Source organism: Girardinichthys multiradiatus, chromosome 11 (genome assembly GCF_021462225.1).
Source record: "Girardinichthys multiradiatus isolate DD_20200921_A chromosome 11, DD_fGirMul_XY1, whole genome shotgun sequence".
Lineage (NCBI taxonomy): Eukaryota > Metazoa > Chordata > Actinopteri > Cyprinodontiformes > Goodeidae > Girardinichthys > Girardinichthys multiradiatus.
The window spans coordinates 33,026,567-33,043,446 of record NC_061804.1 but is presented as its reverse complement, the minus strand read 5'-3'; the positions used below and the strand labels follow the sequence as shown (position 1 = coordinate 33,043,446).

At 38.4% G+C, this 16,880-nt stretch overlaps 1 protein-coding gene across 1 annotated transcript; it reads left to right on the top strand.

Moving 5' to 3' along the window:
* The first annotated feature begins 9,085 nt into the window (after window positions 1-9,085).
* Window positions 9,086-10,012, top strand: LOC124876843 (odorant receptor 131-2-like). The gene has a single exon (XM_047379862.1). The coding sequence runs from the start codon at window positions 9,086-9,088 to the stop codon at window positions 10,010-10,012; it is 927 nt and encodes a 308-aa protein (XP_047235818.1).
* Window positions 10,013-16,880: the final 6,868 nt, after the last annotated feature.

Below are 16,880 nucleotides of genomic sequence, written 5' to 3'. Positions count from 1 at the left end.
AAAGAACCAAACTTTGATGTAATATTTAATTGTTTTGAACAGTTCTTCAGTTGTAGGTTTTAATAATAGTCTGCATTGTTGAGCGTGGTGTTTCACCTTCCTCTTGACAATACTCTAGATTCTCTTTGAGGTTTAGGTCAGATCAGTTTGCTGTCGGATCCAAGCCCTGCGATACATTGATCAGTTTTGTTTGAGGAGAAAAAACACTTATATGTGCAGTTTGATGTATTCTGTTTATCCTACAGAAGAATAAATGTTCTAAGTATACTGCAATTTTGATATATTAATTTAACTCCAATTAGATTAGTATACTGAAAGTCTTGCCACTCTAAATCTTTTATTAGTATATCAGAAATATATAATCAACAAATCTAGCATTTTAAGTACAGTATAGTCTATTTTTCACAAGGTTATGTTTGGTCTGATATTTCTGTTCTTGATAAGCATAAAAGACCATTTCTTCTGCCAGATTGATAGCATATGGTAAATATTAGATTACATAGGTGTGTTTATGTTGTAGGAATCTTTGTAAATTGATGTATCATCATCCTGAAGAAGTGCCTCATTTCTCTGGCATATTTTAACCACTACCCAAGTGATGGGGTCAAAGGACAGGTAGGGGAAATCCTATTAAATGAGATTCAGCTTAAAACCATCAACTGCCTCCCAGCAAACCTTGGGTCCTTTTAATCGGATCCACTAAACCACTTTTATATAATGTCCATAGGTACAACGTACTTAAAACACAACTGTTGTAAAAACAAAACTGCAAATCATTAAAGCTTGAGACTGATAAATCAGAATTGAAGTTGGACCCACATAACAAACCACTGAGAGTTTAAAGCCACGTTTGGTGAACTGAGGTGAGGGGATCTACAGATACAAGTAAATAACAAAAAATTAAAATATCGTGAAAAGGTTCAACATTTTTTTGTCATTTCAGAAATTGAAATACATATATTATACATATATAGATTCATTACACAAAGGGAAATGTTTTATTCCTTTATGTCTTTGATAGTTATTGCTTACTCATAATAAAATACCCAAAATTCAGTGCCTTTGAATATTACATAAGATCAATAAAAAAGGCTTATATTTCTAAGCTCTTAACACATGGTTGGGCCTCTTTTTGCATGAAATATTGCATCAATGCAGCATGGCATGGAGGCGATCAGCCTGTGGTTCTGCTGAGGTGTAATGGAAGCCCAGTTTGCTTTGATAGCTGCTTTCAGGTCCTCTACATTGTTGGTTCTGGTGTCACTCATCTTCTAGTTTGCTGGCCAAACAAGCACACTAACACCATGGTCACTGAACCAGCTTCTGGAACCTTTGGCAGTGTAGGCTGTTACCAACTCCTGCTGGAAAATGAAATCAGCATCTCCATACAGCTTGTCAGCGAAGGGAAGCATGAAGCGCTCTAGATTGTCAGGTACTGTAGATGGCTGCATTGACTGTGGACCTCAGAAAACCTAGTGGACCAACACCAGCAGATGACATGACACCCCTCTGACCCCGCTATGAAAACTTTCACACTGAACTTCAAGCAATATGAATTATGTCCCTCTTCCCTCTTTGTACAGATTCTGGGACTGTTTTCCAAATGAAATAAAAAGTTACTTTCATCTGAAAAGAAGACTTTGGACCACTGACCGACAGTCCAGCTCTTTTTCTCCTTTGCCAGGTAAGACGCTTGTAGCCCATCTGTAGGATTATTCTGTGAGTAGTGGCTCTTGATGCACTGACTTCAACCTCAGCCTGAATTGATTTTGCTTGACTATCCTCTCGAGGCTGTTGTTATCCCTGATGCTGATGCACCTTTTCCTACTCCACTTTTTCCTTCCACTCGACCTTCTATGAATATACTTGGATACAGCATTCAGTAAACAACCAGCTTCTTCAGCAATGACTTTTTGTGCCTTACCCTCCATGTGGAGGATGTCAATCAACAAGTCATCTGGACATCTGTCCAGTCAGCAGTCTTCCCCATGACTGTGTAGCCTACTGACCCAGACTGAAAAACCATTTGGAGGATCAGGAAATCTTTGCATCTCTTTTGAGTTAATTAGCTGATTAGGGTGTGACTTTCAAATATTTAACAGCGCCGTGTGGCCAATATTTAACATTTTACACTATTCTAAATTTCTGAGATACTGAATTTTTATTATCTGTAGAAATAACCATCAAAATTATGAGATAATATTATTCAATTATTATTATTAACATTAATGAATTATTATATAATTATTGAGATATTTCACTTCGTGTAATAAACCTATATGAGTTTCACTTAATGAAATGAGTGACAAAAAATACTTTTTCTCAATATTCTAATTATTTATGATGTACCTGTAGTGGAGTTGTTTCATTCAGGCTCCTTTAGACAGACTCCTGTTTACCCAGTGATTTAAAACAAAAAGGTCCAAATGATAGATTAGTCTTTTGTAGTATCACAAAACACACAAGGATATATCATGGTAGTAGAAAAATAGAAACACCCCATTTTTGCTTAATATATTTTTTTGTAAACTTTTGTACAAATTACAGATTATTTGTATTATTGACAAACTTTAGGGACCAAAAGCAAGTTTTAATTGCCCCTCCACAGACTAGCACATTGACAAACATATGACTAATTAAAAACATGTGAATAATTAATGCATCATAATAACAAGCCTCTAAAGGAGCTGTTGCCCCAGAGAATATTTTATCATTTGAGACTGCAAACATTTTCGGTTACTTACTTGGCCTCAAGTTTTTTGGTGATGTCAAAATCTGTTTTGAGAGCATGAAAGCTTTTTAGAGTATTTTTTATTGTGCAGTGACCTACAGGTCAACTGAAAGATACAGTGTGATGGGTTTCTCTCACTTCACAGTAAAACTTCACTTTCATCTACTATTCTTTTACTAGAACAATGCCCATCAGCATCAGATGTTTTGGTGGTGAACGCTAGACCTAACTTTCATTAACATCAACCCATATCAGTACAGTGTCCATTAGGTTAAACTGTGCTGACTAACAGGTTCAGCCACTCTTCTTTGACATTTTGGTAGTATTTCTACTTCAAATAATTCCTCACAACAGCCAAAGTTGAGTTAAACAGATTTAAGAAGGCATATTCAAGAACAGAAGACAGATTTTGGCACAGACAGAATAACTGAACAGACCTTAATGGGTATAAAAACAACATTAATCTAGCTAGATTCTTAATTACTACAAATGGTGTAGGTGGCCTTAGAAGATCAAGTACAGAGCAGGGTTACATTTTTAGTCCCATGGTCTTTTGTGACATGTTCTTAACCTTCTTCTCGTCCTCTTAACCGAAGGCCAATTTGGGCCTTAACCTGGATTTTTCTGTTTTTGATTCTTCATACAGTCTCTGTAATTTATTGACTTACACTTACAGTCAAAGGTTTGGACACACCTATGTCATTCAATGGCTTTTCCTTATTTTTACTTTCTATGTTGTAGATACATAGTGAAGACATCAAAACTATGAAGCAGTCGCCTTGTACTGTAATTCAGGCGCACATACTCAGTTTTGTCACAGGGTAATGTTGGTGCATACTTAAATTGAGTTGCGTTTTTAGGGTCTTGAAACAGTGAGGGCTTTAGCCCAGAACCCTCCTTCCTCTTGTTCCCTCTAAAGGTGCCCTTTACAGTCTCTATTTATTTTGAACACTATGTTTATTCCTCCTGCTACCTGCTGAGTGGGGCTCACCCAGGTCTCACTGAGTACGAATGATGTTGAGAAACGGTTCCCAAATAGCGTTTTTTCTTCAGCCTTTAGGAACCAATGAAGCCCAGACCTTAAGGGCTGTGCATATTCTCATAGAATCTGGGGTTACAGTCTGTAACGAAACATTTCTAACCCTTTAAGGCTATCGCTGGTGGGTTAAAGGTGAAGCACAGTGTTGTCTTTGCCTCACTGGGTCCATCCGGACCACAAACATAAAGTATTTGCTTGCAAAACAACGTCAAACTCGGCCGTCGGCATGCGTAAATACGCACTCAGATGCGCCCGGCGCACATGAACAGGGAGGGCGGAGGCTGAGTCTTATGATTTGGGGTTGTTTGGTTTTTGGTTGCGGGTTTTTCCTCATATGTTTCTCACAGTTAAGGTTTTGAATCATGCTTCTGTTTATTATTTTCCTGGTCATGCTTTAGTTTTTGTCTTCTAGTTCACGTTTTGTCAAGTTAGGTTTTTGGATCTGGTTATGCTTTAGTTTCATGTTTTTCTAGTTATGTTTCTATGAGTTTGAATCCTTGAATTTCTGTTTTGCTCCATTCACGTTGTGTTCTGTCCTGTTTGTCAATTAACTTTATTCGGTTCACCTACACTAAGCAAATCAGTCTCCTCGTTTCACCTTGTTCTTGCTCCATATATACACCTCCGTTCTGTTTATTTCCTGGCGGAAACATTTTGGATCATGTCAAGATCAGCCAGTTCATGCTGTTCATGCCAAGCCTATCCATGCCTGTATTTGCCACCACCTTCCGAAGTAAGTTTCATTTATTAAACCATTTCACTTACCATCATGCTGCCTGCTCGCCTGCATTCCGGGGTCCTCCGTTACACCGTACCTGACACTGAGATGACAAACCGGCTGCTGTGAACAGTGACGACACAAGTTAACAAACTGTAACAGTCCAGAAGAGCCGGAGCAGAAAATAACCAAAGGAAAAACGTCAGCAGCTGGTTTATTCATAATGACGCAGCGCCCCAACTCGTCGTGTTCCAAGCGGCCAGAGCAGAGGGGATCTGGTCGCTACACGGGAAACGCGCAGTGCCAGGCCAACTGTGGTTCTCCCTGAGCCCACAGGAGGATCCGCTGTTAGGAGTGGATGACTTCCCTCACAGTCCATTGCCGGAGACGCTCCTTTGTGGTTTTCCTACAGTTCCGCTAAATCCTCCGCCTCTGGATCGGGTCCCTGTTCCTCCTGCACCTCATCCCACCCCATGCTGTCGTGTTGTTGAACAGTATAGACTTCAAGGCATCATTAAAAGCTTTTAAAACAATTACATGTTTCAATTGAGGTAAAAACAATTAAATATCAACTGCTGCGTTCATATTTTTATACACTTCACTCGAGAGGATTCAGGGCTTCACCAGTCATGGACCTCACCGCACGTCATTGAACTGAGATCAAATATAGTCCGAGTAATATCAAATTATACCATATATGCATGTATAGGATATTATTATATCACAAAATAATTTCAACAACGATGTTATAAGAACAACCATTTAGACTATATAATGATACACGAACCGGTAGCATAATGGTAAACTGGGGGGTCTTAATGTAAGTTGTCAGATGTAATATTTTCTTATTAAACTAAATAAAATTAAAATAAAATAAATTGTCTTCTCGCTTGTTGTTGAACTTCTGCTGACATAAGAACTGTTTTTTTCCTTTTTTTTCATACTTACTAATATTGTCTATTTAAAAAAAGTAAAATAGAAGGGGCACTCCCTCCTCCTTCCTTAGTGGTGTGTCCATCCCGAACGACCGAAGATAAAACCCAGAAAGATCCTATTAATACATTGTAAAAACTTTAATGGTCTCCTGAGTCTTTCTGCATGTGGGTCAGAAAACGTCCAAAAATTGTCAGTTTCCAGAGGTAGTAATAAAAATAAAGGCAAACTATTGAATGTCAAAGTGTGTCCAAACAACAGTAGCTCATCGTCAAGTTTGAAATGTCTCATCAGTCTAGTTTTGGTTTCATGTGGGAAATACGTTTAAACAGACCCTCAGACCTCCTTTATCTCAGCTACTTCATCCACCTAAAACATGGAAACCCTAATGCATTTCCAAGCTTGCTGGGACTGCATGGACCTATCCTGAGGGGTGATATTGTGATAGCTGGCACCTTTTAAAAGAACGCTTCGCCATTCCAGGGCCTATTATATTTATAATCTGAAATGTTGAAGTGGTTTTACACCACTGGTTAGTAACATCAACCTAATAAGCAGAGCCAGTCCAAGGCATAATCGAACTAAGGATAAGCTTAGGGCCCCAAAACCATCAGGGGTTCCTATAAATGCTTGAATTTTAATACATACCATTTGTTTATTAAGAATAAGAATACTATTAAATTTGATTTTAAGGTTTCAGCATAGAAAAATAAAAGATTTTAAAGGAATCAGCAAGTTTACTTTGCAAAAGTGCAAAGAATAATCATTAACAATCATAACCAATTATTCGATATTAAGCTCAGCCAATTAAACGTACCCCCCGCTCCTGCATTTCACCAAATCTGTACTGAAAAGCTGCTTCTGGTGCTGATGTTCTTAACAGGAAGAAGGGCACCAAATCAAATCCTGCTTAAAGGCCCCATACAACCTTGGACCAGTCGTGCTGGCAAGTTCTTTAAATATTCTGGATTAATTTGTGACCCCCTGGATGAGTTGTTGATGTGCCGTTGGAGTAATTTGGAAGGTCGACCTCTTTTGGGAAACTTCACCACTGTTCCAGGTTTTCTTGTTGTAAATACAGTGCCTTGCGAAAGTATTCGGCCCCCTTGAACTTTTCAACCTCTTGCCACATTTCAGGCTTCAAACATAAAGATATAAAATTCTAATTTTTTGTGAAGAATCAACAACAAGTGGGACACAATCATGAAGTGGAATGAAATTTATTGGATGTGTCAAACGTTTTTAACAAATAAAAAACTGGAAAGAGGGGCGTGCAATATTATTCGGCCCCTTTACTTTCAGTGCAGCAAACTCACTCCAGAAGTGCAGTGAGGATCTCTGAATGATCCAATGTTGTCCCAAATGACTGATGATGATAAATAGAATCCACCTGTGTGTAATCAAGTCTCCGTATAAATGCACCTGCTCTGTGATAGTCTCAGGGTTCTGTTCAAAGCGCAGAGAGCATCATGAAGACCAAGGAACACACCAGGCAGGTCCGAGATACTGTTGTGGAGAAGTTTAAAGCTGGATTTGGATACAAAAAGATTTTCCAAGCTTTAAACATCCCAAGGAGCACTGTGCAAGCAATCATATTGAAATGGAAGGAGTATCAGACCACTGCAAATCTACCAAGACCCAGCCATCCCTCTAAACTTTCATCTCGAACAAGGAGAAGACTGATCAGAGATGCAGCCAAGAGGCCCATGATCACTCTGGATGAACTGCAGAGATCTACAGCTGAGGTGGGAGAGTCTGTCCATAGGACAACAATCAGTCGTACACTGCACAAATCTGGTATTTATGGAAGAGTGGCAAGAAGAAAGCCATTTCTCAAAGATATCCATAAAAAGTCTTGTTTAAAGTTTGCCACAAGCCACCTGGGATACACACCAAACATGTGGAAGAAGATGCTCTGGTCAGATGAAACCAAAATCGAACTGTTTGACCACAATGCAAAATGATATGTTTGGCATAAAAGCAACACAGCTCATCACCCTGAACATACCATCTCCACTGTCAAACATGGTGGTGGCAGCATCATGGTTTGAGCCTGCTTTTCATCAGCAGGGACAGGGAAGATGGTCAAAATTGATGGGAAGATGGATGGGGCCAAATACAGGACCATTCTGGAAGAAAACCTGTTGCAGTCTGCAAGAGACCTGAGACTGGGACGGAGATTTATCTTCCAACAAGACAATGATCCAAAACATAAAGCCAAATCTACAATGGAATAGTTCACAAATAAACGTATCCAGGTGTTGGAATGGCCTAGTCAAAGTCCAGACCTGAATCCAATCGAGGATCTGTGGAAAGAGCTGAAGACTGCTGTTCACGAACGCTCTCCATCCAACCTCACTGAGCTCGAGCTGTTTTGCAAGGAAGAATTTCAGTCTCTTGATGAGCAAAACTGATAGAAACAAACCCCAAGCGACTTGCAGCTGTAATTGCAGCAAAGGGTGGAGCTACAAAGTATTAACACAAGGGGGCTGAATAATATTGCATGCCCCACTTTTAAATTTTTATTTGGTAAAAAAGTTTGACACATCCAATAAATTTCATTGCACTTCATGATTGTGTCCCACTTGTTGTTGATTCTTCACAAAAAATTAGAATTTTATATCTTTATGTTTGAAGCCTGAAATGTGGCAAGAGGTTGAAAAGTTCAAGGGGGCTCAGTACTTTCGCAAGGCACTGTAATATCTCTCACTGTGGGCAGGTACTCAGAAAAATTTTTTTTTGCATAAGAACAGGTTTATGTGGAAGTTCTTTTCCTATTAATAATCAAAATCATGATTTTTAAATGGTAAATGGACTGAACTTATATAGCGCTTTTCCAGTCATACAGACCGCTCAAAGTGCTTTTACACTAGAGCCACATTCACCCAATCGCACTCACTAACGCTCACACATTCATACACCGATACACAGATCGGTAGGCAACTTGAGGTTAAGTGCCTTGTCCAGGGGCACATTGACATATGGCAGGAGGAAGCTGGAATCAAACCCACAACCTTCTGATTGCAAGACAACTACTCTTCCTACTGAGTCACAGATTTTTAAACAGTATTGTATGTTTACTCAGGTTAATAATGTCTGATGTTTGATCATCTAAAATAAAAGTGTGATAAAAAAGCAAAAACTAAAATAATTTGTATGGGGCAAATGTTTTATCACAGCAATGTATATCAAAACTCAAAGTACTGAAACTGTACATACAAAAAAAGAAAAGCAACAACAGCTAATACAGAGAATTTTATTGGCTGGCAAATCCAAAGGTGTGATGATGTCAGGAACTTGATCACTTATTTAAAAAAGAAGTCTTGTTTTCTTGTCATATTTGTCCTCCAAAATATCACTCTTAGAAGAAGTGATGCTAAACCAGCGAGGTGTAAGTAATATTTCTAAAGCATACACAGTTTGGTTACAAGACATTTAACTATGCATAAATTGCTTGGATTCTGTTGGTGCACTGTCCATTGAAATGTTTGTTTGTAGTATTTTAACTTGCATAAGTTCTGACTTTGTTTCAGGTCAAAATACATGTTTAAATGGTATTTTGTGCTGTGTTTACTGCTCAGGACTGTGCAGATTATGGATGGATGATTAGTTAGATGTGTTTGTGTTTGTCCTGCATTTACAGACACTGCACTGAGCCATAGGAATGAATGATACAGAGGTTCCCAGCATGGTCCAGGTCCATTTATCTATCAGAGTTCTGCTGACTGTGCTGCCAAGCCTCATTTTCTTGTCCATTAACAGCATCATGCTGTTTGCCTTGGTAAAAAAGCCCCTGTTTCTGGAGTCACCTCGTTACATCCTGTTCGGACATTTGCTTTTATCTGACTCCCTCCAGCTTCTACTGACGACGCTGCTGTACATATTTGCTTTGACGATGGTCAGAATTATCACATGCATTTGCGTTATTGTCACCCAGCTTGCAGCTATCACTGTGAAGATGTCCCCCATTAACCTGGCTCTCATGTCTTTGGAGAGATATGTTGCCATTTGTTTCCCTCTGAGGCATGCCACCATTGCAACCTCCAAGGCGATGAGTGTAGCCATCGCTGTCATGTGGACTGTGGCCTCTGTAGACTCTTTTGCCCATCTTTTTCTGTTTTTCAGTTTCAGTAACAGAAGCCTTGCCGCTCAACAGATCTGCAAGAAAAGAAGCATATTTCAGCTGCCTGTTTATGTGATTTTAAACCGGGTTTTCACAGTTGTAAATTTTGTCCTGGTTACAGTCATTATCATTTACACATATGTTGCAATCATGATCGCTGTGAAGTACAGCTCTTCTTGTACTCACAGGGCCAAAATAGCTCAAAAAACTGTGCTCCTACATGCGCTTCAGCTGTTTCTGTATCTCATCTCCACTTTTTTTTACACAATAAACTCCAGTGAACTATTTAACTCAGATCCAGCTTTTGCTCTTTATATCAAGCAAGTGCTCTTTTTAGGTCTAATAATTTTCCCCAAATTTTTGAGCCCACTCATATATGGTCTTAGAGATCAGACACTGAGACAAGTCTTCAAATACTCTTTTACCTTTGGTTACAAATCTTCAGTAGAGCCATATACCAACCCTTGATTGTTGGAATATATCGTGTTTTAAATGTGCAAACTTAATTTATTCTTGCAAAGGAAATGTCAAGTGTATGTTAAGTGAAAAGGAGCTTTGAACCTTTTGTTTTAGATTGATAATACTATATGAAACGCAAATTTAATCTTTTTTTTTTTTGAATTGGACATTCAGTCAGTCAAATTATTTAAAGCAAACCTTAAATACAAACAAGCAAAAAAAGAGTTGGACTAAAGTAAAAAAAAAACACTACAAAAGAGTTGAAACCACATACATACATTTTACAAAAAGAATTTTGAAAATGAGAATAACAAAAGATTTTTATTACTGTTTTCTTCAAATTCAGTTGTTTGCAGTACATTCATTTCCTTATCATTTGATGTAATTGCCTTTTAAAACTTTTTAACTTGGATCAAACTCTTCAGGTTTCCTTCCTAAAGCTTCTCACAATTATTTGCTGGACCTTTGGCCCATTCCTGCTGACAGAACTGGGTCTGTCTAAAGGCAGCGTTGTTCACACACACCTTTTCAGCTCTATCCACAAATTTTCTATTGGACTGAGATCAGGGCTTTGTGATGGGCACTCCAAAATATTGACTTTGTTGATCTCAAGAAACTTTAGAAGTAATTTGGGGTAATGCTTACTGTCATTGTCAATTTGAAAGTGTCATTTGTTCCCAAGCTTTAACTTCATGGCTCTTTCAACATTTTCACAGAAAGTTTCTTCCCCATGATTCTATCATTTTGTGAAGTTCACCATTCTCCCTTGCAGCACACTACTCACACAACATGATGTTGCCACCCTCATCCTTCACAGTTAGGATGGTGTTCTCGGGTAACTTTCACCACTTTGCTTCCAAATCTAATGATAGTCATTTTAGCCAAATACCTAAATTTTTGTTTCATGAGACTAGAGGACCACATGTCTAAAAAACTTAAGGTGTTCATCTCTGGGTGCAATTGTAATCAATAATCTAGCTTTTTATGATGCTTATGGAATAATGGCTCCTTCCCCTCAGCGAGATTTTTCAGCCCATGCTGGAAGAGGGGTGGTGGATTAATACAGAGTATGTAAACATTTGGTTTCAGCTGTGTGTGTTCATATGTTGTCTTTAAATATGTTTTTGCTTCATGTAATGTGTTAAAAAGATAACGTTATCTACATTTATATGTTATAAATAAACAAAACAAAAATGTAACTATAAAAAGGTGTGTAATTCTATATTAAATGTGGTGAAATTCAACTTTTATGCAGAAATCTTCAGCTATAGTATCACGTAAAATCTCTAGGGGCTGATGCTTGAAATATCTGTGAAAACTGATTTAGAATATTTACCGTAATTATTTATTGAGGATGATATTTTTAAACATTTAAGTTAAAAAAGGAGAACAATTTAACTAAATATTTTAAATGGAAGCCAACGTAGCCACAAGTAAACTCTCTATTCTAATTCCTTGTATGTTTTTGATCAGTAAAAGGGAGCCCCTTTGTTTATAAAGAGAAAATAAACCTCTTTATGTCAATGTCAATATATTTATGAGGCACATTTAAAACTATCCAAAGACCAAAGTGCTGTAGAACAAAGGGAAATAGAACCTAGAATCATATTCTACTCACAAATTGTTAGGGGTATTTGGCTTTTGGGTAAAAATGTATGGAAAAGGTTAAACTTTTATGCTACAGTAATATTATGTCATGGAAATAGGGCATTTAAGTAGAAGCATGCAATGGTGATTTCCTCTTCTCAAACAATTTATCGAAACAAGCCAACAACAGTGGTGGGTATACCACAACAAAAGTACAGGCCACTCTATTCGAGGTATTCCATTCTCCAGCAGCCGTTCCCTAATGATGCAACCTTGATGAGCTGGAGCATTGTCATCCATTAAGTTAACATTAGGCCTGTGTTGTTCATGCAGTGATACAATGACTGGATTAATGATGTTGTCCAGGTAGTGTAGGCTTGTCACTGTACCATTTACAAAGTGTGGAGGAGTTCTTTATTAGCTGGACACACCTGCCCACACTGTAGCACCACCTCCAAAGGCTCGCATGGAGACGACAGAGGCTGATGCATAGAGCTCTCCTTGACGTCTCCATCATCACTGGCAGCCATCATTTCTGCTCAACCTGAATCTTCTTTCATCAGAGAACAGCACTGAGGCTCACTCCTCCCTCATCCAGAGTAAATGCTCCCTGGCTAATGCAAGATGATGATGCCTGTGCCTGGTGGTGTGGTCAGGTACCCTGACAGGCCGTCTAGCCCATAGACCACGCTGATGTAAACAGTATCAAATGGTTTGGCGTGATACTTGGGTCCCTCTAACCTACATTAAATGTGTCTGGAGTTGAGTGGCATTCATCATATGGTTCCGCGAGGCACTGTTCACAATGAAGGGGTCATCTGTGTAGGATGTGGCCAAAGAACGTCCACTCCTATGACTTTCTGTGACTCTTCCAGTCCTGCTGATGACACTCTGTGACACTCTAAGCTCAGCAGCCACTCCAGGCTGAGAACATCCTGTTTGAAGCCTCACAATGTTAAGGTATTGTTTATCAATTTTTAGGTGTCGTCTTGGTCTCTTGATGTCAAAATGTTAACAGCATGATGAGGAGGACTGTTTGAATACCAATTCCGATTGAACCAGGAAGTTTATTGGTCGATTCGTGGCTCAAACACCTGTTGAGAATTTTGCCTTTAAGCTCCTTGTTAGAGAACAAGTTCTGCCAAAAGTACTGAAACGCTGAACAGTTGGACATGTGCATTTGAAGGTTTAGAGAAGGTCACATTCAGTTCACTTAGGAAGGTTATGGTGCATTTTAGGTTCATCCTCGAAATTTCATCAGAAAGTGGAATATCCCTAATCTTTTGTGAATAATGTATATTACCTAAACAAAAAAAATATATATGACAAAATTGTAAAACAGGTATAGAAGCGATCTAAAAACTAACACCAAAAATAAGTTTAAAAACCAATTTTAAGATATACAACTGAAATAAATGGGCTTTCGGAAGTCCATTGTCTTTATTTTCTTGCTGTTATGTAAAGATGATGTAACATCATCTATGCTATGTGATATTTTTGGTGAGTTTGTGTGAACGCGGGAAATTTATGTAGTTAAAATAGACCTTTTGAGGTCCTGAAAATAAGGGCTCACTATGAAACATCTGACTCATTCCTGTATTAGGGTAAACTCCCACTGATATGTTAATAGGAGTCTTAGTTCAGCACTTCTACCAGCAGATGCCACCATTGGCTGGGAAACAGTCTCTCAAAGTGCATCTCCAACAAAAGCCAATTACTGTTGTCTTATTCTATAAGTATGTGATTTGTCAATGTGCATAATGCAGGGCATCCAGTAACATATGATATTATTAATGAAAAATATCCCTCTTCTTTCTTTCTCACAGTGAAGATGGATGGTTGTGCAGGAATAAGGGCTGAGCCTGGCTGCAAAGAGTGTAGAACAATTTAAGAGGGTAAACAGGGAGGGAGGGGCTGACCAGCAGAATAAAGGAAGCATCTGAGCAGGAGGTGGACTAATTTAAGCGATCTTTACCCCGCCACAATCCACCAGCCCACTCAATACCTCACCAGTCCCCTGTAAAAGAGCTCTCAAAGGGTTGAAAAACATTCCAGAGTGAAAAACTACCTGGTGACCGAGATGTGCTTTAGTTTGAGATACAAGAGCAAGAGGGAAAAGGCTGTTATGATGATAATTAAAACCTTTCAGATCTTTAACAAGACAGTTGATTCTGCAGGTTTGGTTTAACTATAGTAAGCTTCTCTGCAGCCAGGGTTTCACGTGTGATTGTGAAGGTTGCAGGGTGGCCTTTTCATTTGCTGTGTTGTATAAACAGGGTGTGCACCCAGAAAAATAGACAAAAAAGCACAAAGGAGGAGTCCTGGATCTCACATTGGTTGTATGTTGTGGCTTATTGCCTATACGTCTTTAAGGAGAAATGCACACCTCGTGATGGATCTCCAACCTCCATCCAAAGTCTTCTTACGGAAACCCAGGTGCTGGCACAACATTTGTCTATGTCTGCTGATTTTGCAGTTTCTAAACTTCTCTGTAGCAGAATGAGAGGAAGTGGGGTAGCTGCTCATGTGAGAGAAAACACAACAACAAAAGGGAGAAAAAGGGCATTCTGTGTAACAGTACAGTGATGGATGAGTATGTCCTCTGCTCCATTATGAGAGAACTACAGGAAGATGTACAGTGCTGTGAAAATTCAAATTCAGAAAGAAATCTAATCAGATTTTTAAAGCTCATTAGAAAACATCTCCTCTAAATGCATGCTTGCAAAACTATTCATAGCCCTGTATTTTCTGGGAATTTGTTGTGACAGATCAACACAAAGAGGTGTGTGATTGTGAACTGAATGGTTTTGAAAACGTTTTACAAATAATAATCCAAAAATTGTGGTGGGTAGTTGTGTTCAGCCCCCTACTCTGATACCCCTACATAGAATCCAGGCCAGAGAGTGGCAAAAAGAAAGCCATCGTTTAAACAAAGTCATGCGTTCGCTAACAGCCATGGATTGGACAGAAAATATGTATGTTGTCAGATCTGCCAACATGTAAAACACTATATGTGGAGGAAAATTATAAGTGCACATCACCCTGAACACACTATCTGTGCCATAAAACATAGTGGTGACAGCATCATGCTGTGGGAAAGGTTTTCTTCAGCAGAAGCAAGAAAGCGAGTCATGGCTGACTGGAGGATGGATGAATGGAGCTAAATACAGGAAGAAAACCAATGAGAGGCTGGAATAGACCTGAGACTAGGGAGGGAGCTCCCCTTCCAGCAGGGCAAATACCACAAAACCATAGAGGCAGAGATACAATAGAACAGTGTACAACAAAGCATGTTGATGTGTTAAAATGCTCCAATCAAAGTCCAGACCTGCATCAAATTACAAAACAGGGTATGTGCTTGAACTATTTTGTAAATAAGAATAGACAAAAGCTGCAGCCTGTAGATGTACAAAGCTGTTAGAGACAAATCCCAAAAGACTTACAGCTGCAGTTGAGGTGAAAGGAGGTTCTACTCCGTATTTAATCAAGGGAGCTGAATACAAATGAACATCATACTTCAGATTTTTATTTGTACAAACATTTTTTTAAACCGTGTATCATTTCTCTTCCATTTTATACTACGTCATACATTTAATAGCCTACGGCATAAAGTTCCAATTAACTACATTGATTTTTGTGGTTGTAATGTGACAAAACATGAAAAGGTTAATGTAGTTTAAATATTTATGCAAGGTACTGTAGTAAGTAAATTTATATAACAATCTGTACATTTTCTCTACTGAAAATACAGCTATGCACACACGCAATTGTGGGCAAATGTTTGTACTGTAGAGTTGTGAATGAATGGGAGGCTTGGGAAGAAACTCTATCCATATAGTTCAGAGTGGAAAGCTGACCTGGTTAGCTGCCTGTGCCCCTTATAGGGGGGCTGCTGTCCCCCTTCTGGTGTCACTCACAATACATGCCAAATGATTATCTTGATGGCAAACAGCAGCAATTTAAGCTACATAAATGTTTTCTCTGTGTTCAATACCCAGATGTTTCCATCATGAAGCAGCCAGAGAAAAACATTAATTAAACTAATTTCATGTTATCGTCAATGAGATAATTTTGAAAGAAATCAAACATTTTAGAATTTTCCAAGCTCTAAGATGATTAAATACCTCTGCAGAATTTGAATATCATTACCTTCAATTCTTCAATATTGAAGAAACACATTGATTCACACTGTGCAGATGTTTGGATTTGAAATCATTTGTTTGTTTTTTATCAATGACTTTATCGGTATGAATAGGGGTCGGACTGTTCTACTTAAAAATGTATATATCTGCTTGATTCATAAAGATAATAATATTATTAAATAGATGTTTTAGACTTTTATGAGCCTACTAATTTAAAGCTTGATCCTTATCAAACAACCAGCCACTGATTAAATATCATAATAATTCAAGACATACATGTATGAATGCGTGGGTGAGGGCATATGTTTTATTGCCGCTGTATGCAGCAGATCTTTCTTAAGCCTTCAACCCATGCAATGTTTATATGGATTTGACTCGAATTCATATATGGATGCTAAACAATATAGTAAGAGGTCGTTTTAGCCAGTAAACAATGCACATTAAAGCAAAACCATCTGTGTTGTCAAGAGGCAAAGTACAAAAAAATAAAAATGGATGGGGTTGTTGGAGGCTGTGGGTGGGAGGGCAACATCTCTGACAGCAAGCTTCTTGCTGTCAGAGATGGTAGAGCTTCAGTCTGTGGAGTTACATTACTGTGCTTAAAACCATCACCATATAAAGAAAAATAAGATCTAAGCAGATTGTTATTGGAAATACACATCAACCAGTGCAAAAACTATGTTTGGAAGGGAAAAGATGCCCTTTTTTTTTAACTAGACAGCAATTAGTCCTGACCTAAAACCTCTGAAATAACATTTAAAAGCTTTTGGAGGTCTGGGAAATATTTTACTGTGTGCTAATTGTGAGAGTGATAATATACAAGTGAAAGAAACGTCTAGATGAAAGAAAGAAGCTCCTTCTAGACTACTACCAACAGTGTATAAGTACTGACACAGATGATAAATGCTTAGAAACTATTTTTGTGGCAAGTGAGAACATACTGTGCCTTGAAAACATATTTTAACCCCTTGATTTTTCACATTATGTCATATTTCTATTACAAACTTCAGTGTATTCCATTCGGTTTATACATGGTAGACAAACACAAAGTCAAATAAGATACATATCTGAATCTGTTCAGTCCATAATCGGAAAATAAAAATAAGTGTGGCACAACTACTAACCTACCAAGACATGGTCATCTACCT